At 37.4% G+C, this 25,255-nt stretch overlaps 7 protein-coding genes across 21 annotated transcripts; 4 read left to right on the top strand and 3 right to left on the bottom strand.

Annotated features, from left to right (window-relative positions):
* Positions 1-291: 291 nt before the first annotated feature.
* LOC149588869 (uncharacterized) lies at positions 292-3,662 on the bottom strand. Of its 6 annotated transcripts, XM_089862032.1 has the most exons (3): positions 3,371-3,661; positions 2,764-2,923; positions 292-2,711 (listed from the first exon to the last, which is right to left on the bottom strand). In XM_089862032.1, exon 3 carries the CDS (start codon positions 2,508-2,510, stop codon positions 801-803), a length of 1,710 nt encoding a protein of 569 aa, XP_089718158.1. In that variant the 5' UTR covers positions 2,511-2,711; positions 2,764-2,923; positions 3,371-3,661; the 3' UTR covers positions 292-800. The 6 variants fall into 6 exon arrangements, with proteins under 6 accessions (XP_089718158.1, XP_089718160.1, XP_089718156.1 ...); XM_089862034.1 differs by lacking the exon at positions 2,764-2,923 and having other exon boundaries at positions 292-2,579; positions 3,371-3,662; XM_089862030.1 differs by having other exon boundaries at positions 292-3,174.
* Positions 3,663-6,819: 3,157 nt separating this feature from the next.
* On the top strand, positions 6,820-9,192 carry LOC149588868 (uncharacterized). Of its 2 annotated transcripts, XM_089862215.1 has the most exons (3): positions 6,820-7,351; positions 7,418-7,543; positions 7,619-9,192. In XM_089862215.1, the coding sequence occupies exons 1-3, from the start codon at positions 7,096-7,098 to the stop codon at positions 9,148-9,150; spliced, it is 1,914 nt and encodes a 637-aa protein (XP_089718341.1). In that variant the 5' UTR covers positions 6,820-7,095; the 3' UTR covers positions 9,151-9,192. The 2 variants fall into 2 exon arrangements, with proteins under 2 accessions (XP_089718341.1, XP_089718340.1); XM_089862214.1 differs by having other exon boundaries at positions 7,418-9,192.
* LOC149588867 (uncharacterized) lies at positions 9,137-11,608 on the bottom strand. Of its 7 annotated transcripts, none has more exons than XM_089862212.1 (4): positions 11,066-11,608; positions 9,957-10,989; positions 9,796-9,884; positions 9,589-9,730 (listed from the first exon to the last, which is right to left on the bottom strand). In XM_089862212.1, exons 1-4 carry the CDS (start codon positions 11,426-11,428, stop codon positions 9,728-9,730), a joined length of 1,488 nt encoding a protein of 495 aa, XP_089718338.1. In that variant the 5' UTR covers positions 11,429-11,608; the 3' UTR covers positions 9,589-9,727. The 7 variants fall into 7 exon arrangements, with proteins under 7 accessions (XP_089718336.1, XP_089718337.1, XP_089718334.1 ...); XM_089862213.1 differs by having other exon boundaries at positions 9,796-9,845; XM_089862210.1 differs by having other exon boundaries at positions 9,137-9,884.
* A 1-nt stretch (position 11,609) lies between these two features.
* On the bottom strand, positions 11,610-14,346 carry LOC149588866 (uncharacterized). Its single transcript, XM_089862217.1, has 3 exons — positions 14,276-14,346; positions 14,098-14,210; positions 11,610-13,626 (listed from the first exon to the last, which is right to left on the bottom strand). The coding sequence occupies exon 3, from the start codon at positions 13,421-13,423 to the stop codon at positions 11,702-11,704; it is 1,722 nt and encodes a 573-aa protein (XP_089718343.1). The 5' UTR covers positions 13,424-13,626; positions 14,098-14,210; positions 14,276-14,346; the 3' UTR covers positions 11,610-11,701.
* Positions 14,347-17,201: 2,855 nt separating this feature from the next.
* LOC149588865 (uncharacterized) lies at positions 17,202-17,624 on the top strand. The gene is made up of 2 exons (XM_089862200.1): positions 17,202-17,452; positions 17,514-17,624. The coding sequence occupies exons 1-2, from the start codon at positions 17,202-17,204 to the stop codon at positions 17,590-17,592; spliced, it is 330 nt and encodes a 109-aa protein (XP_089718326.1). The 3' UTR covers positions 17,593-17,624.
* A 1,212-nt stretch (positions 17,625-18,836) lies between these two features.
* LOC149588864 (zinc finger SWIM domain-containing protein 3-like) lies at positions 18,837-21,549 on the top strand. The gene is made up of 2 exons (XM_089862122.1): positions 18,837-21,461; positions 21,545-21,549. Exons 1-2 carry the CDS (start codon positions 19,259-19,261, stop codon positions 21,547-21,549), a joined length of 2,208 nt encoding a protein of 735 aa, XP_089718248.1. The 5' UTR covers positions 18,837-19,258.
* LOC149588863 (uncharacterized) lies at positions 21,474-25,255 on the top strand. 3 transcript variants are annotated; one of them, XM_089862149.1, is made up of 3 exons: positions 21,474-21,823; positions 21,897-24,103; positions 24,845-25,255. In XM_089862149.1, exons 1-2 carry the CDS (start codon positions 21,584-21,586, stop codon positions 21,900-21,902), a joined length of 246 nt encoding a protein of 81 aa, XP_089718275.1. In that variant the 5' UTR covers positions 21,474-21,583; the 3' UTR covers positions 21,903-24,103; positions 24,845-25,255. The 3 variants fall into 3 exon arrangements, with proteins under 3 accessions (XP_089718275.1, XP_089718274.1, XP_089718273.1); XM_089862148.1 differs by having other exon boundaries at positions 21,474-24,103; positions 24,845-24,945; positions 25,023-25,255; XM_089862147.1 differs by having other exon boundaries at positions 21,474-24,103.

Raw genomic sequence — 25,255 nt, 5'->3', positions numbered from 1 at the left:
ATTTGGGAGCTTAATTAAATGTCAATTTCATTTAATTATAACGTGATTTTCCTATTAAATTGTTAGTTCCCAATAACAACAGATAAGGCTTGATATTCCATGCACTATAAGAGTAGAGTAACGAGCTTACGGGTTACTTACCTATAAAGGGACAAGAGTTACTCAATTAAGGAAAAACACATTACAACTGATTACACAGACAATGAAAACAAACTCTTAATGAATGAAGGGTTTTTTCCTGTAAAAATTCAAATATTACCTTCCATCTTATGTTTTTACATGAAAATCTGATTATTGATGACAAAATAATATGAGTTAGTTTATTTTTTTGCAATACAGATAATTTTTATATCATTTAAGTTTGAATAAGATTTTACAATGAATGAACGAGGTTATGCATTAATGTGTTTACAGCGTGTTTTTCAAATTAAAATAAGTGCTACGGGCTCTTGTTTCTGATCATATGAGTCTTAAACTATTCTTACTTTCGTATGTGTAGATATTAGGCGTATCTGTGTTAGTTCTCTACCATATTATTACAACAAAAAAAATATAACCTTCACTTCTATATGTCACTGACTCACTGTGCATCCCTAGGAACAATAATAATAAATTGGTTTAGAATTGACTCTAAAGGCAGAACTAAAGTTTTTAACTCAGACTAAGCAATTTTATTTGAAAATAAAGTAAGAAACACACGCGTATTGTTGAAATAAAATGACAGCATGAAATTGTAAAGAATACTTAAATGGAAAACGGACATAAGACTTTTTAGTCACACTACAGTACATCAAAATGATTTAAATGAGGGGATTCAAATTAACTTTAACCACCTCGTAAACATAAGGTGGTTCTTTCATTCTAACGTAATAACATCCAAGATAATTCCCCGAATTTTCCAATTTTGTCAAAATAATGGAACAGTGTTTGTTGATAAACCGAGCGTCTTGGTCAACAGCGTCATTGTTGTGAAAACCAAACTCATTCTTAAGGTGATCAATAGGTTCTTCCCATTTTACATTTGATTCCAACCTTGATGCTTCAGACTCTGGGCCATAAATCGCTTCGTTAGCTGAAAGAGGCATTGCAGCTTCGTTTTCCAATTTGACACAATTTATGTCAAACTCTGAACTGAAATTAGCACTCGATACAGGTTCGGGTTCTTTCTTAATTTCATCAGCGGTTATGGTAGGACATATGGTATTAAATTTACGCTTAGAGGGGCAAGTATTCAAAGAAAGCCCTTGGTTGAAGTTAGAACCGACACTTTTTGAACTAGTACAATTAGAATCTCTCGTGTTACTGGGTTCATCGGGATCTGATTCAGAATGAATTTCGACTTCATTTGACTGATCACTTTCATTAAGGGAATCTTGGTTTATATTTGTCACACTTCGTTTTGGCTGCGAACTTCCTCGTTTGTCGTCTGATTTGAGTTTTAAAGGCAACACAAAGTCAGCTACACCAGTTGATCTACTTTCTGACTGAACTTGGTTATAATCTGACAAATTCGCTTCCATGTTTCCCTGATTTGGTTTCTTAGCGTTGTCTTTCATAGAAATACGTTCGTCCTTGCTGCTTCGACAATAGTTTTCGTGGGAAATTAAAGACTCTCGACAATTGAAAACTTTTACACAAAACCGGCATTTCCGAGTAAACTTTGATTGGTCGTATTTGTTTTTCCGTTTTGACTTCGACGAGACAGTTTTTATAATTTTTCGTCCGATTCCAGATTTTGATGGATGAAGTCTAGAAATGTGAGCTCTTAAACCACGCTTTATTTTGGCTGCAAAATCACAAAAAGGACACTTGAACGGACGCTCGTCTCTGTGAGTCGCGACATGCTGATTCAAATTCCCGCGAGTTCGTGTGCGGTGATCGCAAATATACCATTTGAATGGACGCTCATCATTGTGAGACCCGAGATGGTTCTTTAAATTCGTGCGAGTTCGGGTGCAGTAATCGCAAATGTCGCATTTGAAAGGACGCTGATCACTGTGAGTCAAGACGTGTGTCTTTAAATTCGACCGAAATTTTGTACGATAATCACAAATATCGCATTTGAAAGGACGCTCATCACTGTGCGCCAAGACATGCTGCTTTAAATTTGAGCGAGTTCGGGCGCGGTAATCGCAAATAGCGCATTTGAAAGGACGCTCATCACTGTGCGCCAAGATATGCTCCTTTAACTTCGAGCGAGTTCGGGCGCGGTAATCGCAAATATCGCATTTGAAAGGACGCTCATCACTGTGAGTCAAGACGTGTTTCTTTAATTGCGACGTAAGTTTTGCACGATAATCACAAAAATCGCACTTGAATGGACGCTCATCACTGTGAGTCACGACATGTATCTTTAAATTCCCGCGAGTTCGGGCGCGGTAATCGCAAATATCGCATTTGAAAGGACGATCATCACTGTGAGTCAAGACGTGTGCCTTTAAAGCCCCGCATGTTCGAGAACGATATTCGCAAACATCGCATTTGAAAGGACGCTCATTGAGTCGCGACATGTTTCTTTAAATTCCCTCTGCACTCGGGCATAATAATCGCAAATATCGCATTTTAACGGACGCTCATCACTGTGAATTAATGATGCATAAATTGTGGGTTTCTAAATGTCTGGCTACCCACAGTTTGCACTTAAACTTCGTCTCTCCCAAGTGAATCAACAAGTGACACTTTATGTTGCATTTAAATGATTGTTTTCATTCCTGAATGAATTGATTGATTGTGGTTATTGATCGAGATTTCATATGATCTGACTTTAAGTGCGGAAATGAGATGGCTATTCTTGCAAAAATGAGGATATCACCCTCCAGTTAAACCTAGGAATTGCGAACAGAGGGGTCCGATTAAGTCAGTTTTGTTTGTTTTTGTGTTCCCGAGGCAGTGTAAACTAGGGACAGTGTGCCATACAGCTTTGCTTAGGAAACAAGTCAAGCATAGGGTTATTACAATAATCAATTTAGTAAGTCAAATAATTAAAAGTATAAATTAAATATTGAGATGGCAACATAAACCGTAACGGTTTAAGTGGTCCGACAATGAGGGGTGATGTGACAGGACCAGGGAGGGCATTCCAAGAAACAATAGTGCAATATTAACCTCAGTAATATAGTGATGAAGAATTAGCTCCTAAGAAGTGGCGTGCCTGACCCTGACACTGTCACTAGTCTGTTTGAAATGGAAATGAATGATAATGAACAGGGGGGGTTCAAGAATTGTTCATTTCAACGTGGGGCTTCTAGACCTATAACCCCATATGTATATAAGCAGTCAATCAAAAAGGCAGGTCAAATATTAAACTGTCTATTAGTCATGGAGAACTAGATGAATATTTTGATATAAATATTCAAATAATCGAAATTACCTTCAATTTGAAGCTCTAAAAGACAACGTACTTTCCCGCCTAAAAGTCCTTTATCACAGAGCGCGGAGCAGACGACACGTTGAGATTAACTTGACGGCGACCACTAATATACTCCAAATTTATTGCAAACTATACCGTGACCTTTTCAAACGGTTTGCACAGACTATACAAAAAAAAATATAATATTAATGCAAGCTTGCGCAATTTCAAATGGTTTGCACTTTGCATTAAATAGACACAGTAAAATGCAAAAGGTTTAGAGATAAGTAGGCAAATTATGAAGTATGGAAACGCTGTTGCTTTGAACTAAGTGGCAGAAAATGTATCATGAGATATTATCGATGATGAATTATGACACATTTCGTTTACTACGTTTCCCATTACTATTATCTAGTTTGACTTCTGTCCCTTCTTTCCAAACGGTTAACATCACTACATCCTAAAACCAACTTCCGCTGTATGATTTGGGAGCTTAATTAAATGTCAATTTCATTTAATTATAACGTGATTTTCCTATTAAATTGTTAGTTCCCAATAACAACAGATAAGGCTTGATATTCCATGCACTATAAGAGTAGAGTAACGAGCTTACGGGTTACTTACCTATAAAGGGACAAGAGTTACTCAATTAAGGAAAAACACATTACAACTGATTACACAGACAATGAAAACAAACTCTTAATAACACAATATAATATGAGTTAGTTTATTTTTTTGCAATACAGATAATTTTTATATCATTTAAGTTTGAATAAGATTTTACAATGAATGAACGAGGTTATTCATTAATGTGTTTACAGCGTGTTTTTCAAATTAAAATAAGTGCTACGGGCTCTTGTTTCTGATCATATGAGTCTTAAACTATTCTTACTTTCGTATGTGTAGATATTAGGCGTATCTGTGTTAGTTCTCTACCATATTATTACAACAAAAACAAGATGGTCAAAGCCCATATTAAAGCCACATAGTTTGTATACTCTCGCTTTTGAGAGGTATTTATTTAAATGTGAACATACAAAAAATGGTGAAGTTTAATTTAAAATTAACATTAAAAGTTTTGGATATTCGAAAATAGGAAGCCAGCTGTAATACAGCCGATATTACTAGTATAAACAATAATATATTTTTCACTGTATAATCATAGCTATCTAATGGACCACATATGAATTTTTGACCAGGGATTAGGTTAGGGAAATCAAGGAGCGGGTAAAGACAGGATTGGGAATTTTGTTTTCTCTCTTCTTGGCATTTATGCCTAGAATTTCTCAGCCAGCAGTAGCCGCCGCCGATGAGACTGGTCAAATTTCATTCAGGGTGTAATTGGTGTACATTCATGTATAATGGTGTACATTCATGTATAATGGTGTACATTCATGTATAATGGTGTACATTCATGTATAATGGAGTACATTCATGTATAATGGTGTACATTCATGTATTCAGGATTCAGGGTCCATTTAGGACATTCATGTATTCAGGATTCATGTATTCAGGGTGTAATTGGTGTACATTCATGTATAATGGTGTACATTCATGTATAATGGTGTACATTCATGTATAATGGTGTACATTCATGTATAATGGTGTACATTCATGTTGATTCATGTATTCAGGGTGTAATTGGTATACATTCATGTATAATGGTGTACATTCATGTATAATGGTGTACATTCATGTATAATGGTGTACATTCATGTATAATGGTGTACATTCATGTATAATGGTGTACATTCATGTATTCAGGATTCGTGTATTCAGGGTCCATTTATGACATTCATGTATTCAGGATTCTTGTATTCAGGGGGTAATTGGTGTACATTCATGTATAATGGTGTACATTCATGTATTCAGTATTCGTGTATTCAGGGTGTGATTGGTGTACATTCATGTATTCATAGTGTCAGGGCAACTGTACATTCATGTATTCAGGATTCGTGTATTCAGGGTCCATTTATGACACTCATGTATTCAGGGTGTAATTGGTCGTAATTGGTGTACATTCATGTATAATGGTGTACATTCATGTTGATTCATGTATTCAGGGTGTAATTAGTGTACATTCATGTTGATTCATGTATTCAGGGTGTAATTAGTGTACATTCATGTATAATGGTGTACATTCATGTATAATGGTGTACATTCATGTATAATGGTGTACATTCATGTATAATGGTGTACATTCATGTATAATGGTGTACATTCATGTATTCAGGATTCGTGTATTCAGGGTCCATTTATGACATTCATGCATTCAGGATTCATGTATTCAGGGTGTAATTGGTGTACATTCATGTATAATGGTGTACATTCATGTATTCAGGATTCGTGTATTCAGGGTGTGATTGGTGTATATTCATGTATTCATAGTGTCAGGGCAACTGTACATTCATGTATTCAGGATTCGTGTATTCAGGGTCCATTTATGACATTCATGTATTCAGGATCCGTGTATTCAGGGTCCATTTATGACATTCATGTATTCAGGATTCGTGTATTCAGGGTCCATTTATGACATTCATGTATTCAGGTCGTAATTGGTGTACATTCATGTATAATGGTGTACATTCATGTATTCAGGATTCTGTATTCAGGGTGTAATTGGTGTAAATTCATGTATTCTATTCAGGATTCGTGTATTCAGGGTGTAATTGGTGTACATTCATCTATTCAGGGTGTAATAATGGTGTACATTCATGTATTCAGGATTCGTGTATTCAGGGTGTAATTGGTGTACATTCATGTATTCAGGATGTAATGTATTCATAGTGTCAGGGCAACTGTACATTCATGTATTCAGGGTCCATTTATGACATTCATGTATTCAGGGTGTAATTGGTGTACATTCATGTATAATGGTGTACATTCATGTATTCAGGATTCGTGTATTCAGGGTGTAATTGGTGTACATTCATGTATTCAGGGTGTAATTGGTGTACATTCATGTATTCAGGGTGTAATTGGTGTACATTCATGTATTCAGGGTGTAATTGGTGTACATTCATGTATTCAGGGTGTAATGTATTCAGTGTCAGGGCAACTTACACAGCGACATCTATTTAAACCAAGTTGAACTACAATATTAAAAATAAAACTACAATGTTTAAATTTTTCTATTACATAATTAATTTTATGTTGTTCAATTAAATGCAAATCTAATATTTTTTATTTGTTTTTTTTTTATTAATTAACTATAATGAATTACGAGGGAGGACGAACACACCCACGGCCACCACAACAGACACGGCAACTCCCACTTCCATCCCCAGTGAACTAATAGCTCACATCTTACGATGTGGTTAAAAAAGAACCTTCACTTCTATATGTCACTGTGCATCCCTAGGAACAATAATAATAAATTGGTTAAGAATTGACTCTAAAGGCAGAACTAAAGTTTTTAACTCAGACTAAGCAATTTTATTCGAAAATAAAGTAAGAAACACACGCGTATAGGGAAATTAATGATGGAAAACTAATACGTCACACCTCGCTATAGCAGTTAGTAGTTCACATCAGTTCAGTTCCTAAATGTGTAATTATGTTATGCCAGTTCACTGAACTGCCTTCTATCTAATAAGGCGGCCATGCTGGTGGGACAAAGTCTAAACAAGGTGTTGTACCGTGTATGTACTTTTAGTTAGTCTTTAACTAGTTATTTGTTAGTTTAAAATAACTATTGTTATTCGTTATTTTATCACGGGCGATTACGGAACGGGTTATATGTTAAAATGGTTCGGACGTGCTGCGTTAAAGGTTGTAAAAGTTCAGATAGGCCTAGGCCTAACGTTAGAGATAACTCAGATAAGTCGGATAACAAGACTAAACCGCTAAAGTTTTTCCGAATTCCACAAGTAATAACACATCAAGGAGAAAAAACCAATTTATTATCCAGCGAAAGGAAAAGGAAGTGGTTAAAATGCTTAAACCTTACAACCGAATCACTCCGTGATTACATGAGGGTGTGTTCTATACATTTTTCACAAGGTATGGATTTGATTTGACCAACTCTTTTAATAAAGGTCTCTAACGTAATTTGTAATATATGAAAAGGACCATCAGCCCTATATGATAATACGAACCCTGACTGGCTCCCGACCAAGTACTTGAATGCTGACAATTCCAGTAAAGAAGAAAGTTCAGGGGATGTGTCAAAGCTCGAGAGATACGAGAGAAAACGTAGGCGAGCTAATCTTCCGCTAGTTGTTAAAGAAAAGCGACGAAAAACTGCCATTACTGAACCTTCATTATTAGACGAGAGTAAAGATTCTTCTATTTCCTTGGAATCCTCCTTTATTACTTCTACATCATTAGACGAGAGTGGAATTTCACTTGGTACATTAAGTATGCTTGACAGCTCAGTTAATACCTCTACATTCCTGGAGGAGAGTCCAGCTTCTCTTAGTTATCAGAATGACGACATGATTTTACCCGAAGAAGTGAAAAATACTAACTTTGGAACACAAACCGATTTTAAAACAGAAATGGCAGATTCTGAAGTGCAAACTAAACCAGAAACATTAGATTTTGGAACACAGGTCGATGCTATAATAATGTCAGAGTTTGGAACGCAAGTCGATGCTATAATAATGTCAGAGTTTGGGACACAAGTGACCAATTCTGATTTGATTACTTATTTAGAAGTTGGTACCGAAACAAATAGAAAAGAATTCCAAGAAAGTGGCACTGAAACTATTTTTCGAGTTATTGAAATGTTTGAATTGGAAGCTAGTTTGCTAAAAGTGAAAGACTTAACAATTGAGAATGAAGTATTAAAATCGAAATTAACAGATTCGCTAAATTTAATGGAAAAGTTGGAAAGCAAACTGCGCTCGCTAAAATGTGAGTTTGAAAAAGTTAACGGAGAACGTGAGAACCATCTTTTGATGCAATCATCGTTTGTATCCAACGATGCCAAAGTAAAATTTTTCACAGGCTTGGAAAATTATAAAACGTTATTGGTATTGTTTAATGGTGTAAAGCCGTTTTTATTTGAAAAGTCTAAATTAATGCCATTTCAACAATTAATACTGACCCTAATGAAATTACGTTTGGCCTCGAAAAACAGAGACTTATCCTATAGATTTGGTATTTCGGAAGTAACTGTTGGGAAAATATTTTATAATTGCCTAAATGTATTATATAAACGGTTAGAAAAATTCATTAAGTGGCCTGATAGAGATTGTCTGCAAAAAACCATGCCTATGTGTTTCAGAGAAAACTTTGGCAAGTCCGTTGCAGTAATTATAGACTGCTTTGAAGTTTTCCTGGAAAAACCTTCAAACATATTAACGAAAGCTGAGACATGGTCAAGCTACAAACATCAAAACACAGTGAAGTTTTTAATAGGCATTACTCCCCAGGGAACAGTTAGTTTTCTTTCTAAGGGGTGGGTAGGACGCGTAAGCGATAAACGTTTGACGGAAGAGTGTGGTTTTCTTGATAACCTTCTTCCCGGTGATGTAGTACTAGCTGATAGGGGCTTCAAAATAGAAGAGGCTGTAGGGTTGTTTTATGCTACAGTTAAATTGCCAGCATTTCGACAAGCCGGGAAAAATCAGCTAGATCCACGAAAGGTGGAAGCAACAAGAAAAATTGCAAACGTGCGAATTCATGTAGAACGAGTTATCGGTACTATCAGACAAAAATACACGTTACTACATTCAAAACTCCCAATAGAACTATTACACGTGGTAGAAGGCGAGGAAGTTTCTACAATTGATAAGATTGGTGTTGTGGCATGTGCGTTAACTAATCTTTGTAAATCAGTCGTTTCATTTCAATAAAACAAGATTTGTTTAATTCAAAATAAAATTTTTTAAAAAGTAGGAACTAGATTACATTTATTTTTTTTCTTTTCTCTTTTTGTTAACTCTGTTCAATTTTGCGCAGTCTGGGCAATACCATTTGCCTCGTGGTATTTTGTCTATTTTAAGGCAATCAGTATGAAACCACTGGAAGCGACAGTTTTCCCCATCACACCCAATCATTGATCCTTCGTCTGGCCCCTTGCAGTAGCACCAAGTTTGTACTTTTTTCTTTGACTTTTTATTTGTAATTGAAGAGAGTACCATTTTAGTACCAGAAAAGCTGGGTTTTGTGGTGGATGGAATGCACAAGTCGGGAATACTATTTTCATCTCTTGTTCCCTTATCACCAGTAATTATGTCGATATAATCACATGTAGCATTGGCATTAACATCACAATTAGCTTTTACATTATTATCACAAGTAGCTTTTACATTGTTATCACAAGTAGATTTTACATTATTATCACAAGTAGCTTTGGCGTTTTCATCTGCAGTAGCTTTGGCGTTATCACAGGTGGCTTCATCCTTGTCTAGTGTAGGTTCATCCACTCCTTTACTATAAAATTTTCCAACAAGTTCAGGTAAAATTGCACACCTAAATATTTTTTCAGCTTTTCCTACATTCTCCTTCCAAAACTCCATATCAGGTTTAATTCGTTCTACATGCATATCTACATTGGTCCAAATGCAAAAGTCAGCATAACGCGACTCTGTTACAAATAGCTGAACTTGTATTTGATAGTAGTAAGAGTGCTTTTTATCTAGGACATAGCCAGACTCACTGTTTCTTAGACAGGAATTCCTATGCTCCTCATGTGCAGATTTGTCTTTCATAGTAAAGGGGCATTTTATTTCCAGTGTCCCTTTACCACAGCAGGTGCAATCCAGCAAACCATCAGGGGAAGCTCCCAGAAAGGGATAGGCGCTGTTTAACCATAATCCTGAATTTGTAACTCTAAAGTTCTGGTGTTTACCTATCATATAATCTTTGTACTTAATTCTAGCAGTGTTTTCCATATTTGATCCCCATTTTGTAGCTTCAGTTTGAAAATTGTGAGAGTTAGGGTAACAAATTAAGTTGACAAGCGATATGGAAGGCATTGCAGGATCTGTACTGACAGCATTCTTGAACGTTGAAGCAGTTATTCTACCGGCCCTCAGCTGCTGCCATAGCTTGTTCTTTGACTGAAGCTTTGTATCTTTCTCTGCAACATTCGCTTGATCTTGTGAAAAGTCAACATTTATAGTTTGGCAGTAAGCGAGAAGTTCATTAAATGCAAAGTTCAATTTTTCTTCCTCAAATAATTCAGACAACACTGGAGGATATTTTGAATTTAAACACTTCGGGATAAATCCACTTTGAAAGTTCGGTAATATACTAAAAATACCACTCTCTGGGTTGGCTTCAAAAAATTCAGCGCACCAAACTTCAAATTCATCATTAGTAATAGATGGTACATCTTTTTGCTTTCGAATATCTGATTTTAAGTTTTTTGGTGGTATCGTTTCTCCTTTAAGACTTTCATTCAACTGTTTCTTTTTAGTTTCTGCTGTTGAAATGTCAGCTTGCCAAACAGGATAGTATGAAACCGTCTTTGTAATGGGTACAACCCATTTTGCTTTAACGCCAGTACAACTAACGGTTTCTCTAAACCTCACAGCATATTCAATATAAAATAAAAGGGCCCCAACATGTGTACAACACTCGTTAAGGCCAGCGATGCATGTGCAATGACCACAAAGTACGGTGCCACTGTTATCTGCGATGATCCAGCAGTCCAACGGCTTATCTCGAAGTTGTTGTGAGTGCATAACCTAAAACAAATACAACATTATAAATACCTTTCTAGAATCTAGAATCAATAACAAAAACAATATTAAAAATACTTACTAGGCCTCGAACAACCACATTTCCAGATTCTTCGAACTTCTTAACCCGAACATCTCTCACAAAACCATGTAAGAATTGATTATAGGCCAGTAGACTTTTATAGTTTCTTAATTCTTGTTGAGTGTATGGCGAAATGCCAGATATTAAATAAATAAATAGGTCCCCAAATGTTATTGGAGGTAAAGCTGCTTCACCTTTCCCTAAGCCTTGGCCGTCACGCACTTTTTCAAATTCTTTCGGATCAACTTTGTATGGATCACAATTCCCGATATATCTAATCTTATCAACGTATCTTTTTTGAACTTCTAAATCAAGACTTTTAATATAATCTATTGGTTGTTTTAAATCTTTAGATTTATCCATCTCTAAGTTCCGTCTTTTAAACTACTCAGTACCCACCAACATGTCCGCCAAAATGCCAAGAGTGGAAATAAGGAATTTCATTTAAATAACTGTAGGGATAGAGGGCGCTAGGATAGTGTACTTTCAAAGTTCGTGACGTCATGAAATATTTCGCGCCCCGCAACATTAATTTCCCTATTGTTGAAATAAAATGACAGCATGAAATTGTAAAGAATACTTAAATGGAAAACGGACATAAGACTTTTTAGTCACACTACAGTACATCAAAATGATTTAAATGAGGGGATTCAAATTAACTTTAACCACCTCGTAAACATAAGGTGGTTCTTTCATTCTAACGTAATAACATCCAAGATAATTCCCCGAATTTTCCAATTTTGTCAAAATAATGGAACAGTGTTTGTTGATAAACCGAGCGTCTTGGTCAACAGCGTCATTGTTGTGAAAACCAAACTCATTCTTAAGGTGATCAATAGGTTCTTCCCATTTTACATTTGATTCCAACCTTGATGCTTCAGACTCTGGGCCATAAATCGCTTCGTTAGCTGAAAGAGGCATTGCAGCTTCGTTTTCCAATTTGACACAATTTATGTCAAACTCTGAACTGAAATTAGCACTCGATACAGGTTCGGGTTCTTTCTTAATTTCATCAGCGGTTATGGTAGGACATATGGTATTAAATTTACGCTTAGAGGGGCAAGTATTCAAAGAAAGCCCTTGGTTGAAGTTAGAACCGACACTTTTTGAACTAGTACAATTAGAATCTCTCGTGTTACTGGGTTCATCGGGATCTGATTCAGAATGAATTTCGACTTCATTTGACTGATCACTTTCATTAAGGGAATCTTGGTTTATATTTGTCACACTTCGTTTTGGCTGCGAACTTCCTCGTTTGTCGTCTGATTTGAGTTTTAAAGGCAACACAAAGTCAGCTACACCAGTTGATCTACTTTCTGACTGAACTTGGTTATAATCTGACAAATTCGCTTCCATGTTTCCCTGATTTGGTTTCTTAGCGTTGTCTTTCATAGAAATACGTTCGTCCTTGCTGCTTCGACAATAGTTTTCGTGGGAAATTAAAGACTCTCGACAATTGAAAACTTTTACACAAAACCGGCATTTCCGAGTAAACTTTGATTGGTCGTATTTGTTTTTCCGTTTTGACTTCGACGAGACAGTTTTTATAATTTTTCGTCCGATTCCAGATTTTGATGGATGAAGTCTAGAAATGTGAGCTCTTAAACCACGCTTTATTTTGGCTGCAAAATCACAAAAAGGACACTTGAACGGACGCTCGTCTCTGTGAGTCGCGACATGCTGATTCAAATTCCCGCGAGTTCGTGTGCGGTGATCGCAAATATACCATTTGAATGGACGCTCATCATTGTGAGACCCGAGATGGTTCTTTAAATTCGTGCGAGTTCGGGTGCAGTAATCGCAAATGTCGCATTTGAAAGGACGCTGATCACTGTGAGTCAAGACGTGTGTCTTTAAATTCGACCGAAATTTTGTACGATAATCACAAATATCGCATTTGAAAGGACGCTCATCACTGTGAATCGAGACATGTCTCTTTAACTTCGAGCGAGTTCGGGCGCGATATTCACAAATATGGCATTTGAATGGACGCTTGTGACTGTGAGTAGCGACATGCTGATTTAAATTCCCGCGAGTGCGGAAACGGTAATCGCAAATATCGCATTTGAATGGACGCTCATCACTGTGAGTCAAGACATGCATCTTTAAATTCCAGTGAGTTCGGGCGCGGTAATCGCAAATATCGCATTTGAAAGGACGCTCATCACAGTGAGTAGCGACATGCTGCTTTAATCTACTGCGTGTTTGGGCACGAAATTCACAAATATCGCATTTGAATGGACGCTCATCACTGTGAGTCAAGACATGCATCTTTAAATTCCCGTGAGTTTGGGCGCGGTAATCACAAATATTACACTTGAATATACGCTCATCACTGAGAGACCAGACATAATTCATTAAATTCCCACATGTTCAAGAACGATATTTGCCAATGAATGGACGCTCATCATTGAGTCGCGCGTGACATGTTTCTTTGGATTCCCCCGTGATCTGGCTCGATAATCACAAATCCATAATTGAATGGACGCTCATCACTGTGAATTAATTTGTGATTCGTAATTGTGAGCTTCTTCCTGTCTGCACATAAACTTCGTCTCCCCCTAATGAATCAATAAGATGTTGTATTTAAATGCCCTACCACAGCCCTTACTTCAATTCTTAGTCACGTGGTAGGGTGGAAATAACATGGACGCAATTTTCACCCGGGGTAGACCATTCACTTCACCGGGTGGTGAAAATAGCAACCAAGCTATTATCACCCAACCGCAGCCCTTCCAGGGTGAGAAATAAGGCGGTGGCACTGAGCAAATGACCAGTTTATTTATTAAATGCCTGGGGGTCCAGTGGTCACTGTGACCACTTTTAAAATTCCCCTTCTTTAGTAAAAAGTAAATTCCCAGTAGTGGGTTATAGAAATTAATCCATTTCAGTGCAGCTCATACAGTATGTAGAAATATTAAGTGGTCATTGACCAGTTTTTTTAATTAAAACCCTTGGGCTCTACTGGTCAAATGACCAGTTTAAAAAATTTCCTTATTTCTCACCCTGAGCCCTTCCCTAAGTTCCCTTACCTCATTGAATTGTTAGTCACGTGGTAGGTTGGAGACACTGTTAAACTTTACTCTAGGACTTGCAAACAGAAGAGTCCAATTAATTCAGCCAAACAGGTAGGGCAAATATAAAACTGTCAATCAGTCTGGGGAATTAAGATGCATATTTAGATATTAATATTCAAACAATAGAAATTACTTTTAATTTGCTGCTCTAAAGTAACTTAAACAGCACTCGTTTTCCAAGTTTACTTTTCCCCGCCAGCAGACGACACACGGTTCAGAGTTTAAAAGCAGGGACGGAAACAAGCAAATATGTTTCTGAACATTTTATTAGGTAATAGTTTTTTTTTCATGAAATTATCATTATTGATTACTAAATATTATGAGCTAATCATAGTTCAGTTTTGTAGTTCAGATTTTTTTTTCATTTGCATTTAAATAAGGAGTTACTACGCATGAACCACGCTATACTGCCAGGGGGCCAGGTCCACAGGTCAAAAACCAGTTTATTAATTGCTCGGACCAGTTTTTTTATTCAAAATCCGGTTGTTACTGGTCCTTGGGACCAGTTTATTAATTGAGAATTTTTATGAAAATTCAGGAGGGACCAGTTTAAAAATTCTAGACATTATAAATTTCTACTCCACGGATATAGTCTCCTAGCCTTGACATTTTCTAATTCTTTCCTTCCTTGCTACAACCACTGCCCACTCGATCACGCTTTGGCTTCACGCTTTGCTATAGATTATAGAAGCCCCTCCACACAATGTTTTTCCTATGTAAAAGCGCGTGTTGGTAATTTTGAGCTTTTTCGCTCGAAAAATCCAAGGAGCCAGCTTTTAACATGACCGGCTATGGGAGGAACACCGTTATTTTGCCCTAATTTTGAAACTATTGGTGCAAACCTCTTGAAATTTTAAAGAGATGTGAAAAAACAACGTTTGCTATGTTTTGGAAATTTTGAAAAGTTTCCCTTCTTTTTTTTTGTATAAATATTAGAACGAAAATTAGCCCTACTTAAAGGGCTTGGTCTTGGAACGGTTTAATAAGTTTTTCCGTTTCACTTGTTCGAATCTCTTGAAATTTTAGTGAGAGGCACATTGAACGGTTTTAAGTTATGATGCAAAGTTTCGAAGTTTTCAAAGAAACAATTCACTTCCAAAAAATTCATTAAAATTGTGCTTGTGCATAATCCTACAACCTATTTAGTCGCTTAGGGAAATCTTAGGAAAAGGACTATTCGTTTTAAAAGTTCGAAATTTTCCACAATAATTTAAAAACTTTAAATATGCCTTTCTCTAAAATTTCAAGAGACTCGAACCAGTGAAGCTGAAAGAAACAAATTTAAACTGTTTGAGACTAAGCCATTAAATTATGGTTCATTTTCGTTTTAATGTTGTTACAAAAAGCTTTGTAAGAGAAAAACTTTGCACAAAAATACCAAACATTATTTTGCAAATCTCATTAAAATTTCAAGAGATTTCAACCAGTATTTTCAAAATTAGGACGGAAATGTTAAGAGTTAACTCTGATTTTTGACATAATTTTGCATCTATAGCCCGATCGAGTGGGCTGTGCGTCAACGAAATACTCCCTTCATTTATTTCAATAGGATTAGTAAAAAATAAATTAGGGATGGGATCACTGGTCCCAAGGACTAGTTTAATATTGTAGACGCTGGGGGTCACTGGTCCCGAGGACTAGTTTCAAAAAAATCCTTATTTCCAAGACTGGGCCAGTTACGCGGGAGGTCACGTGGTAGGGGGGTGAGAATAGGGTATAAGCTATTTTCACCCTGGAGGGGGTGAGAATAGCGTATAAGCTATTTCCACCCGGGGGGGGGGGTGAGAATAGACACTCTCTAGCTTTTAATACGTTGGAAAATACCATTCTCGATTTCATTTAGTTTTAGTAATAATTGGTTGTTTTGTTAAGTTTGTACTGTTTAACTAATTTATATTTTTCAACTTATTTCATTTCAGATTTCTCCAGCTACTGTGTTTTTCCCTGCGTTTCGTTGTTGTTTTTGGACGAGCTGTTTTGAGGACGTTCAGTTGCCTTGAGGACGTTTAGTTGCCTTGAGGACGTTTAGTTGTCTAGGGGAGGTTTAGTTGTCTAGGGGAGGTTTAGTTGTCTAGGGGAGGTTTAGTTGTCTAGGGGAGGTTTAGTTGTCTAGGGGAGGTTTAGTTGTTTAGTGGAGGTTTAGTTGTTTAGTGGAGGTTTTGTTGTTTAGAGGAGGTTTTGTTGTTTAGAGGAGGTTTTGTTGTTTAGAGGAGGTTTTGTTGTTTAGAGGAGGTTTTGTTGTTTAGAGGAGGTTTTGTTGTTTAGAGGAGGTTTTGTTGTTTAGAGGAGGTTTTGTTGTTTAGAGGAGGTTTTGTTGTTTAGAGGAGGTTTTGTTGTTTAGAGGAGGTTTTGTTGTTTAGAGGAGGTTTTGTTGTTTAGAGGAGGTTTTGTTGTTTAGAGGAGGTTTTGTTGTTTAGAGGAGGTTTTGTTGTTTAGAGGAGGTTTTGTTGTTTAGAGGAGGTTTTGTTGTTTAGTGAAGGTTTTGTTGTTTAGAGGAGGTTTTGTTGTTTAGAGGAGGTTTTGTTGTTTAGAGGAGGTTTTGTTGTTTAGAGGAGGTTTTGTTGTTTAGAGGAGGTTTTGTTGTTTAGAGGAGGTTTTGTTGTTTAGAGGAGGTTTTGTTGTTTAGAGGAGGTTTTGTTGTTTAGAGGAGGTTTTGTTGTTTAGAGGAGGTTTTGTTGTTTAGAGGAGGTTTTGTTGTTTAGTGGAGGTTTTGTTGTTTAGTGGAGGTTTTGTTGTTTAGTGGAGGTTTTGTTGTTTAGTGGAGGTTTTGTTGTTTAGTGGAGGTTTAGTTGTTTAGAGGAGGTTTTGTTGTTTAGAGGAGGTTTTGTTGTTTAGAGGAGGTTTTGTTGTTTAGAGGAGGTTTTGTTGTTTAGAGGAGGTTTTGTTGTTTAGAGGAGGTTTTGTTGTTTAGAGGAGGTTTTGTTGTTTAGAGGAGGTTTTGTTGTTTAGAGGAGGTTTAGTTGTTTAGAGGAGGTTTTGTTGTTTAGAGGAGGTTTTGTTGTTTAGAGGAGGTTTTGTTGTTTAGAGGAGGTTTTGTTTCTGTTGATTTCGATTTAACAATGTCAAATTCTACTTTTTATAGCTCTGCTGTTGGCCCTTGTCCAGCTCCTCGTGGATTGGTTCCTGGCAGCAATCCCTTGTGGGTACCGCCAAGGACCTCACCGGCTTCTGTGTTTTGGAACCCTACTTTTATTGCTAGAGATGATGCCGCTAATTTCTGTTCTTCTTTATTGCAGGAATTTTCTGATGACTTTGCTGTAAGGATGGCTGTTCCCCGAAGAGTCGCATACCGAGGATCTTTCCCTTATCGGTATGGAAAGGTAAGTCATGAAGCTGATAATTCTTGGCCTGATGCTTTACTTTCTTTAAAGGTTCTTGTTGAACGTCAGCTTGGAGTGGCGTTCAACGCCGCTGTGGTCAACCTCTACCGAGATGGGCAGGACTCGGTAGGTTGGCACTCGGATGATGAGCGTGGAGTCCACTGCACCATTGCCTCTTTGTCTTTTGGTGTAAGTAGAACTTTTAAGTTACGTTCTCTTCGTTCTGGTGTCCCTGGTGTAAATGTTTCCTTGAACCCTGGTTCACTGCTTGTTATGGAGGGCACATGCCAACGGGTTTGGCAGCACTGTGTTCCGAAAGAAGAATGCAAGTCTGTGAGACTCAATGTAACTTTTAGGTATATGGGTAGTGCTATCTGTGGTCCTATTCTTCGTAATCCTGTCATTCGTCGTGCTGTGTCTGTCCCTTTGCCCATTTCAGGGCTTTCTGCTGTTGCCTCTCCGGAGGTGCCCTCGCCCGCCGCTGCCTCTCCGGAGGTGCCCGCCGCTGCCTCTCCGGAGGTGCCCTCGCCCGCCGCTGCCTCTTGTTGGGGATCCCGCTCTGTTTTGGTTTGTTGTCCTTCCCTACCGTCTGTAACTAAGTTACAGACAGTCTTTCCTCTTTTTTCATCTCTAGAAGAGTTTCCTCCTTTGCCTTTAGCTTCGGCCCCAGTCTGGGTATCGCTTTCTTCCCGTTCTTCTCGCCTGGCCCCGGTTTCTTCTCGCCCGGCCCCGGTTTCTTCTCGCCCGGCCCCGGTTTCTTCTCACCCGGCCCCGGTTTCTTCTCGCCCGGCCCCGGTTTCTTCTCGCCCGGCCCCGGTTTCTTCTCGCCCGACCCCGGTTTCTTCTCGCCCGACCCCGGTTTCTCCTCTCCCGACCCCGGTTTCTCCTCGCCCGACCCCGGTTTCTCCTCTCCCGACCCCGGTTTCTCCTCTCCCGACCCCGGTTTCTCCTCTCCCGACCCCGGTTTCTCCTCTCCCGACCCCGGTTTCTCCTCTCCCGACCCCGGTTTCTCCTCTCCCGACCCCGGTTTCTCCTCGCCCGACCCCGGTTTCTCCTCTCCCGACCCCGGTTTCTCCTCTCCCGACCTCGGTTTCTCCTCTCCCGACCCCGGTTTCTCCTCTCCCGACCCCGGTTTCTCCTCTCCCGACCCCGGTTTCTCCTCTCCCGACCCCGGTTTCTCCTCTCCCGACCCCGGTTTCTCCTCTCCCGGCCCCGGTTTCTCCTCTCCCGACCCCGGTTTCTCCTCTCCCGACCCCGGTTTCTCCTCTCCCGACCCCGGTTTCTCCTCTCCCGACCCCGGTTTCTCCTCTCCCGACCCCGGTTTCTCCTCTCCCGCCCCGGTTTCTCCTCTCCCGACCCCGGTTTCTCCTCTCCCGACCCCGGTTTCTCCTCTCCCGACCCCGGTTTCTCCTCTCCCGACCCCGGTTTCTCCTCTCCCGGCCCCGGTTTCTCCTCTCCCGACCCCGGTTTCTCCTCTCCCGACCCCGGTTTCTCCTCTCCCGACCCCGGTTTCTCCTCTCCCGACCCCGGTTTCTTCACTTCCGGTCTATTCTGTTTCTATAAGTAATCGCTTTGATTGCCTTTCTATGGATATTATTGATTGAAGTTCTGGGAAGTGTTCTTTTGTTTCTCAGCAGGGTGCCAAGAAGAACTCTGCAAAGACGAAGAACTCTGCAAAGAAGAGCTCTAGGAAAAACGCCTTTGTTTCTTTTGAAGATGCAACTTTTCTAGGTGGAGGAGAGGATGAATCCAACTGCCACCTGAAGGAAGATTCTTCAAAAGTTAGCAACTCGCCAATGAAGGAAGCAAGCCTGCCAGAAGCTATTTCAGTAGGAAAGGAATTTCCTAGTTTTAAGGATTTTGAAAGAACATTGGCCAAGTGGAGTGAAAGTAATAGCCACCCTTTGACTAAGCTCAGAAGCGAATTAGCAGGAGGTGAGTATAAATCTATTATATATGTCTGCAAGCATTATGGGGAAGTTAAAACCAAGAGTAAAGGCTTAAGGCCAAATCAGCAACACAATGCACGAAACTGCTTATTTAGATTTAAAGTTGCACGTAGGGGGTCTTCTTATCACATTAATTCTGCAAATCTTGTTCACAACCACCCTGTAAATCCTTCAATATTTGATAAATATCCACAGAATAGAAAATTAGGTGAAGTTGGGGAAAATGATGCTAAATTGTTGTGTGGTTTGCACGTACCAACCTTAAAAATTAAAGAATATGTTTCTGATAAGTATGGTAAGGTGGTCACTTCAAAAGATATTCAGAATTTAAGAGCGAAAGTCAAGTTAAGTAATGAAGGAGGCAGAACACAGGGACAGATTTTAATTGACCAGTTGAAGACACTCTTGCCTCAAGATTCTGTAATTGATATTTGTACTGACGAAAACGATGAGTTGGAATATGTGTACTTTCAAACGCCTACCATGCGAACATCATGTGAAAAGTTTCACGATGTTCTGTTTATGGATGGAACGTATAAGCTAAACATAGAAGGGTTCCCTCTCTATGTAATTTTATGCGAGGATGCAAACCTCAACGGTAGACCCGTTTCCTATTTCTTTGTTAGACGAGAAGATAGTGAAACTCTAGATAAGTGCATTTCCAAATTTGTCAAAGTTAATAGTTGTATTAGAGAAACTAAAGTTGTCATGGTTGACAAAGATTTCATTGAAATGAATCTAGTTCGAAAACATATTCCTTCTGCGCAGGTTTTGTTGTGTACTTTTCATGTTCTGAATAATTTTAAACGCAAAGTGAATCAATACGGTCAAAATAAGGATATTAAGAGGGAATTAATGGTGTATTTAACGGGTATGGTTTATTCTTTTGATCAAGACAATTACGAATTACAGAAAGAGAATTTTAGATTAGTTGCTAGTGATGAATTTTTCACGTATTTTCAAGTAAATTGGGAAAGTTGTAAAGAGAAATGGGTTATGTCTTATAGAAAGGGGTTAAAATCTTTGGGAAACAATACTAACAATTACGTAGAAAGCCATAACAGTAAAATTAAACATTACCTTAATTCGCGAATGAAACTATCTGAAGCTATTGGGGAGTTAATTAAATTTGAAAAGAATATAGAAAATGATATGGCTTTTAAATTATATAAAGAAATTAAAACCACTATTGATACAAGGCGCGTTGATAGCTTGCATGTCCAAATTGCTGAGGTTTGTTCGGTGGGAGCGACAAGAGTTGTTTATTCGCAACTTTGCAAATTGGAAGCGCTACAGAAAAACTATGAGTTTGATCAATTAAAGTTAGAAGTTAGGGTCTTTAAAGGTAAAGGGGTAACTAAAACCTATTCCATAATTAATTTGGTGGAGTGTTCTTGCTCATTTAACATTAATTTTGGTCTTCCTTGTTCGCATATATTTTTTGCAAGAAGAGAGAGTTTAGCAGATATGTTTAGTGAAGACTTAATTCTGGCAAGATGGAAGAAAGCCATTATATTTGAAAATGCTCCTGGGTTAGAACTTTTACCAGTGACTGTTACTAAATTCAAGGAGGGGAGTAGGGTTTTAACCAATAATCAAAAATTTAACAAACTTATCATTTTAGCAAAGCAAGTTGTCGATTTAGCTTCTAGTGGGGGTATGTTAGAATACCGGGAAATGTACGAGTTTTTATCAGATGTTCTTAAAGCCAAACAGTTGAATCAAAAAATATTATTATCTAAAGGTAAAATTTCTAACAGTACGAGAAACTCTAATTTAAGTGTTAGTAGTCAGGATGGTGTGGGTATTAGTAAGGGTGATGATGTGGGTGTGTCCGAATTAGAGGGTGTGGGTATTAGTAAGGGTGATGATGTGGGTGTGTCCGAATTAGAGGGTGTGGGTATTAGTAAGGGTGATCATGTGGGTGTGTCCGAATTAGAGGGTGTGGGTATTAGTAAGGGTGATGATGTGGGTGTGTCCGAATTAGAGGGTGTGGGTATTAGTAAGGGTGATGATGTGGGTGTGTCCGAATTAGAGGGTGTGGGTATTAGTAAGAGTGATGATGTGGGTGTGGGTATTAGTAAGGGTGATGATGTGGGAGATTCCAAATTAGAGGGTGTGGGTATTGGTAAGGGTGATGATGTGGGAGATTCCAAATTAGAGGGTGTGAGGATGGAAGTTTCTAGAAAAGATCTTAATGGGCAAGATGTCGATGTTGGGGGAGAGACAGGATTAGAGGGGAAATCAAAGTTAAATGTATTGGGAAGGAGTAAAAAGGTACCAAATTTAGTAGAGGGTGGGGATGATGTTTTGAAAAGAGATTTTTACGAAATTAAAGAGTCAAATTTAAAATATTCTGAAAATTGTGAAGCCCCAAATCCCTGTCAAGATAAAGATTGGTTAGAGGAAGAGGTAAGAGATTTTAAGATGTTAGTTGATTATTCTTGTTCTTCTAAAGAATCTATTTTGAACAATCCTGTTTTAGCGATAATTAGTCATGAAGATGGGGAAAGTTTTACGAATAGTTTCAATGTTACAAATCAAGGTTTGGATAGGGTAAGTTTTGATAGTTCTGTACCCGTATCGCAATTTATAAATATTGATGAAGATAAACCATTACATAATTGTAATATAGATTCTTTTATCGCAAACGTAACTAAAATAGCACCACTTTCATTTGAGGGTGTTGAAAGCTTTAGTAAGTCATCTGCACTATTGCCATTAGCTAGAAGCTCACCCAAGATTTTAGAGGGCCACAATTCCGAAAATATTAATGTCAGTTCGGGTCTAGATAAATTTAAAACAAGTAATCTAGTTATTAAAGCCAACCCTAAGTCCAAAATTTTAAAATCACCTAGATTAGTTACAAGTAAAAGGATGAGTCTAACAGGCCTTAGAGACAAATTAAAAATACCCATTGTTAAAAATCGTAGAGGTAGAAGTAAAAACAGTAAAAAAAGCAGAGCCACGTTTTCAAAGACAGGTTATAAAACTCCTATAGCTAGTCAGCATAGGGTTAAACGGAAGATAGACCAACCGCCTTCGCCTGCCAGAAATATTAAACCTAAATTAGATACAGTAAAACCAATTAAGTTAGATAACCAGAAGCCAGGAAAACATTGTACTTCTGTTACACAGGAAATTCAGGAAAGGTTAGGAAAAATGGATAGTTATTATTGCAATAACATAATAGAGAACTTTTGTAGTTTATTAGCTACGAAATTTCCTAAAAAGAAAGGCTTTCAACTAATAGGCAGAGGTTTTAAGTTAGGATTTGAAACATTTCGAATAGATATGATACAGGTAGTGCATTGTATAACAGTTGGACATTGGTTAGTAGTGTCGACAGTTGGATGTCCTGAGGGAACTGTACGCGTTTATAACACACTACCAAATTGTTTCACGACTGAAGTCTATTACCAGATTTGTAGTATCTTAAAATTTAAAGGGAAAAAGTTAAAGGTAGAATTTGTTAGCGTACAAAACCAGTCCGATTGTCATAGTTGTGGTCCTTTATCACTTGGGTATGCGTATGTTTTGGCAGCAGATTTAAATCCCAGCTCAGTTAGATTTAACAAAACTGAATTAAGAAAACACATAAAATCATGTTTGGAACAGCAAAAAATTCTAGAATTCCCTGAAACAGTGTTTGAAAGGCCCGTAAAAGTGAAAGATGTTGTAATTAGAAAAACTGAAGTAATTGAGCTGTATTGTACTGATGAGTGTAGGCAAACTTCAGCTTATTTTGAAAAGGTAACTCATCCCTTTTTTAAAAAGGCGTTAAAGAACATGATTTTATGCATGGTTTGTAAAAATTGGTATCATCAAAATTGCAAAAACGTTGATGAAAAGTATTTTGAAAAAGGTTCCCCAGATTTTTTTTGTAGTTTGAGGTGTAAGCAGAAAGGTTATTTGAAGTAACAAAACATTATAGTATATTAATTTATAGTCATAATCTAATCTAATATAATTTATAGTCACACTCTAATATAATTTATAGTCACACTCTAATATAATTTATAGTCACACTCTAATATAATTTATAGTCACACTCTAATATAATTTATAGTCACGATCATAATATAATTTATAGTCACGATCATAATATAATTCATAGTCATAATATAAACAGTGAATAAAAATAATTATTTCGTGTATCCTTTTAATGGATACACGAAATAATTATTTTACCAGCATCTTAATTAAACAAAAAGTGCTTTAGTAACTATCTTTAGAACTGGGAACTTAATCTCTCAGGATGAAGTGGCTGGTTCTAGGGATAGTATATGCTAAAGAATTTTTTTTTTCATTAAGAATATTGATATCAGAAGGAAAAAGTATGACATTTTGACTTTTTGGTATCAATCTGGGTTTGCTCTCAAAAGTGTGGCCTCCCCGTGGCGAGAGTGGAAACACTTGATCATTAGTTATGAACAAGTGGCTAACAACACAATTTAGTTCTACTATTTATTTGTATGTTGCCTACTACCAGAAGAAAATATCTTCTTTTGCTTCTACTAAGCGGAACAATTTTAAAAAACCCAGGAATTTTTTTAAAAAAAAAGTTCAAACCTGTTGCATGCAGCTTTAATAATTTTTACTATTTTATAGTTATGTAAACTAGTTTGTAGTACTGCAAATATCTCTGATAAATTTCACAAATAGTGAATGGAACTGGATACTATAAATTTGGTAAATATTTTTATGATGGGAACTACCTAAATTTAAGGTTTTGGAACTTGACTACTAAACTACTATCAGAAGGGAATAAGAGAGAAGGGAGACATTAGAGCCTGCTATGGTAACGGGAGTCCGACCAACCTCACGAAAACCGCGAAAACTTTGCGCAAGTACACAGCTTTTAACCAATTTACTGCAAATATAGTTCTTTAAGTTCTCCGCGGTATCAGGCGGCCTATTTGTCTGCTAGATTTTCATTCTCCAAAGGCTTAGGGCTGTCGATGTTTCGTTCTTGTGTAATTATAACCTCAAGTATGTTTTTTATTTAAACTAATTTATACTTTTTAATATTAATTCAGAATAATTAGTTTTCATCTATTTAATACCTTCAAATTATCTGATTTTGGTATGTTCTCAATTCCCGTGCATCTAAATTAATTGCACAGCTTGATTTCGTTTATCAACATGAAATTCGGCCATTTTTATCTCCTTCAATGTAAAGTTGTAAACAAAACTACTTTTTATTCGTCAACCGAGACGTCACCTTCTTATCTGACGTCACAGCTAAGACAGAAGTTAGATAGCCAATCAGTGAAGGGTAGTTGATTTGAGGTTAGTAAGACTGTTGTTACGAGTGTAAAGCATTATGGAGATATAAAGTGTGTCCCTTCTCTCTTATTCCCCTCTGCTACTATTAATTTCAGCAGAATTTGGCTTGATTATTTATAATTGTATATCTTAAATTCTTTACAGCTTTCAACAGGATTTATGAAATTGTTCCTTGGTTATGAAGAGTAAGCGGAAAACCTCATCAAGATATTCATATTGTAGACTGATAAAATAAAATATTAAGGGTGTGGTAGTATATTTTTTAATAACATTAAGACAACACGGCATGAATAATTAACTCGTTAAATCGTTAAATTTCGAGGCATCACGCTCTGGAACAATCAACCCCATCAACTCAAAACCCAAAAAACCCTCCAGAAATACAAACTAGAAGTTCAAAAATATATCAATATTAATTATACTTGAATTTTATCTACCATAATAGAATTTTATTTACTTTAATTTAAAACGGACTGGACATCATTGTAAATAAGATCTTATCTTAATGATTGCTCCAATAAAAAGCCTTTTATTATTATTTATTATTATTATTAT

Source organism: Phalangium opilio, unplaced genomic scaffold (assembly GCF_054372755.1).
Source record: "Phalangium opilio isolate 3A_F unplaced genomic scaffold, DU_Popi_V2 ptg000537l_1, whole genome shotgun sequence".
NCBI classification, from domain to species: Eukaryota; Metazoa; Arthropoda; class Arachnida; order Opiliones; family Phalangiidae; genus Phalangium; species Phalangium opilio.
This window is presented reverse-complemented; position numbering and strand designations above follow the sequence as displayed.

Coding starts and splice junctions, on each gene's coding strand:
- LOC149588869 (XM_089862034.1), bottom strand. CDS start 2,510: ATGTCGCGACTCAATGAGCGTCCTTTCAAATGCGATGTTTGCGAATAT.
- LOC149588868 (XM_089862214.1), top strand. CDS start 7,096: ATGGTTCGGACGTGCTGCGTTAAAGGTTGTAAAAGTTCAGATAGGCCT. Junction 7,352..7,417: donor TTCTATACATTTTTCACAAG/GTATGGATTTGA, acceptor ATATATGAAAAG/GACCATCAGCCCTATATGAT.
- LOC149588867 (XM_089862207.1), bottom strand. CDS start 11,428: ATGGATAAATCTAAAGATTTAAAACAACCAATAGATTATATTAAAAGT. Junction 10,990..11,065: donor ATGTGGTTGTTCGAGGCCTA/GTAAGTATTTTT, acceptor TATTTGTTTTAG/GTTATGCACTCACAACAACT.
- LOC149588866 (XM_089862217.1), bottom strand. CDS start 13,423: ATGAATTATGTCTGGTCTCTCAGTGATGAGCGTATATTCAAGTGTAAT.
- LOC149588865 (XM_089862200.1), top strand. CDS start 17,202: ATGTCAAATTCTACTTTTTATAGCTCTGCTGTTGGCCCTTGTCCAGCT. Junction 17,453..17,513: donor CGAGGATCTTTCCCTTATCG/GTATGGAAAGGT, acceptor CTTTCTTTAAAG/GTTCTTGTTGAACGTCAGCT.
- LOC149588864 (XM_089862122.1), top strand. CDS start 19,259: ATGAAGGAAGCAAGCCTGCCAGAAGCTATTTCAGTAGGAAAGGAATTT.
- LOC149588863 (XM_089862148.1), top strand. CDS start 21,584: ATGGAAGTTTCTAGAAAAGATCTTAATGGGCAAGATGTCGATGTTGGG.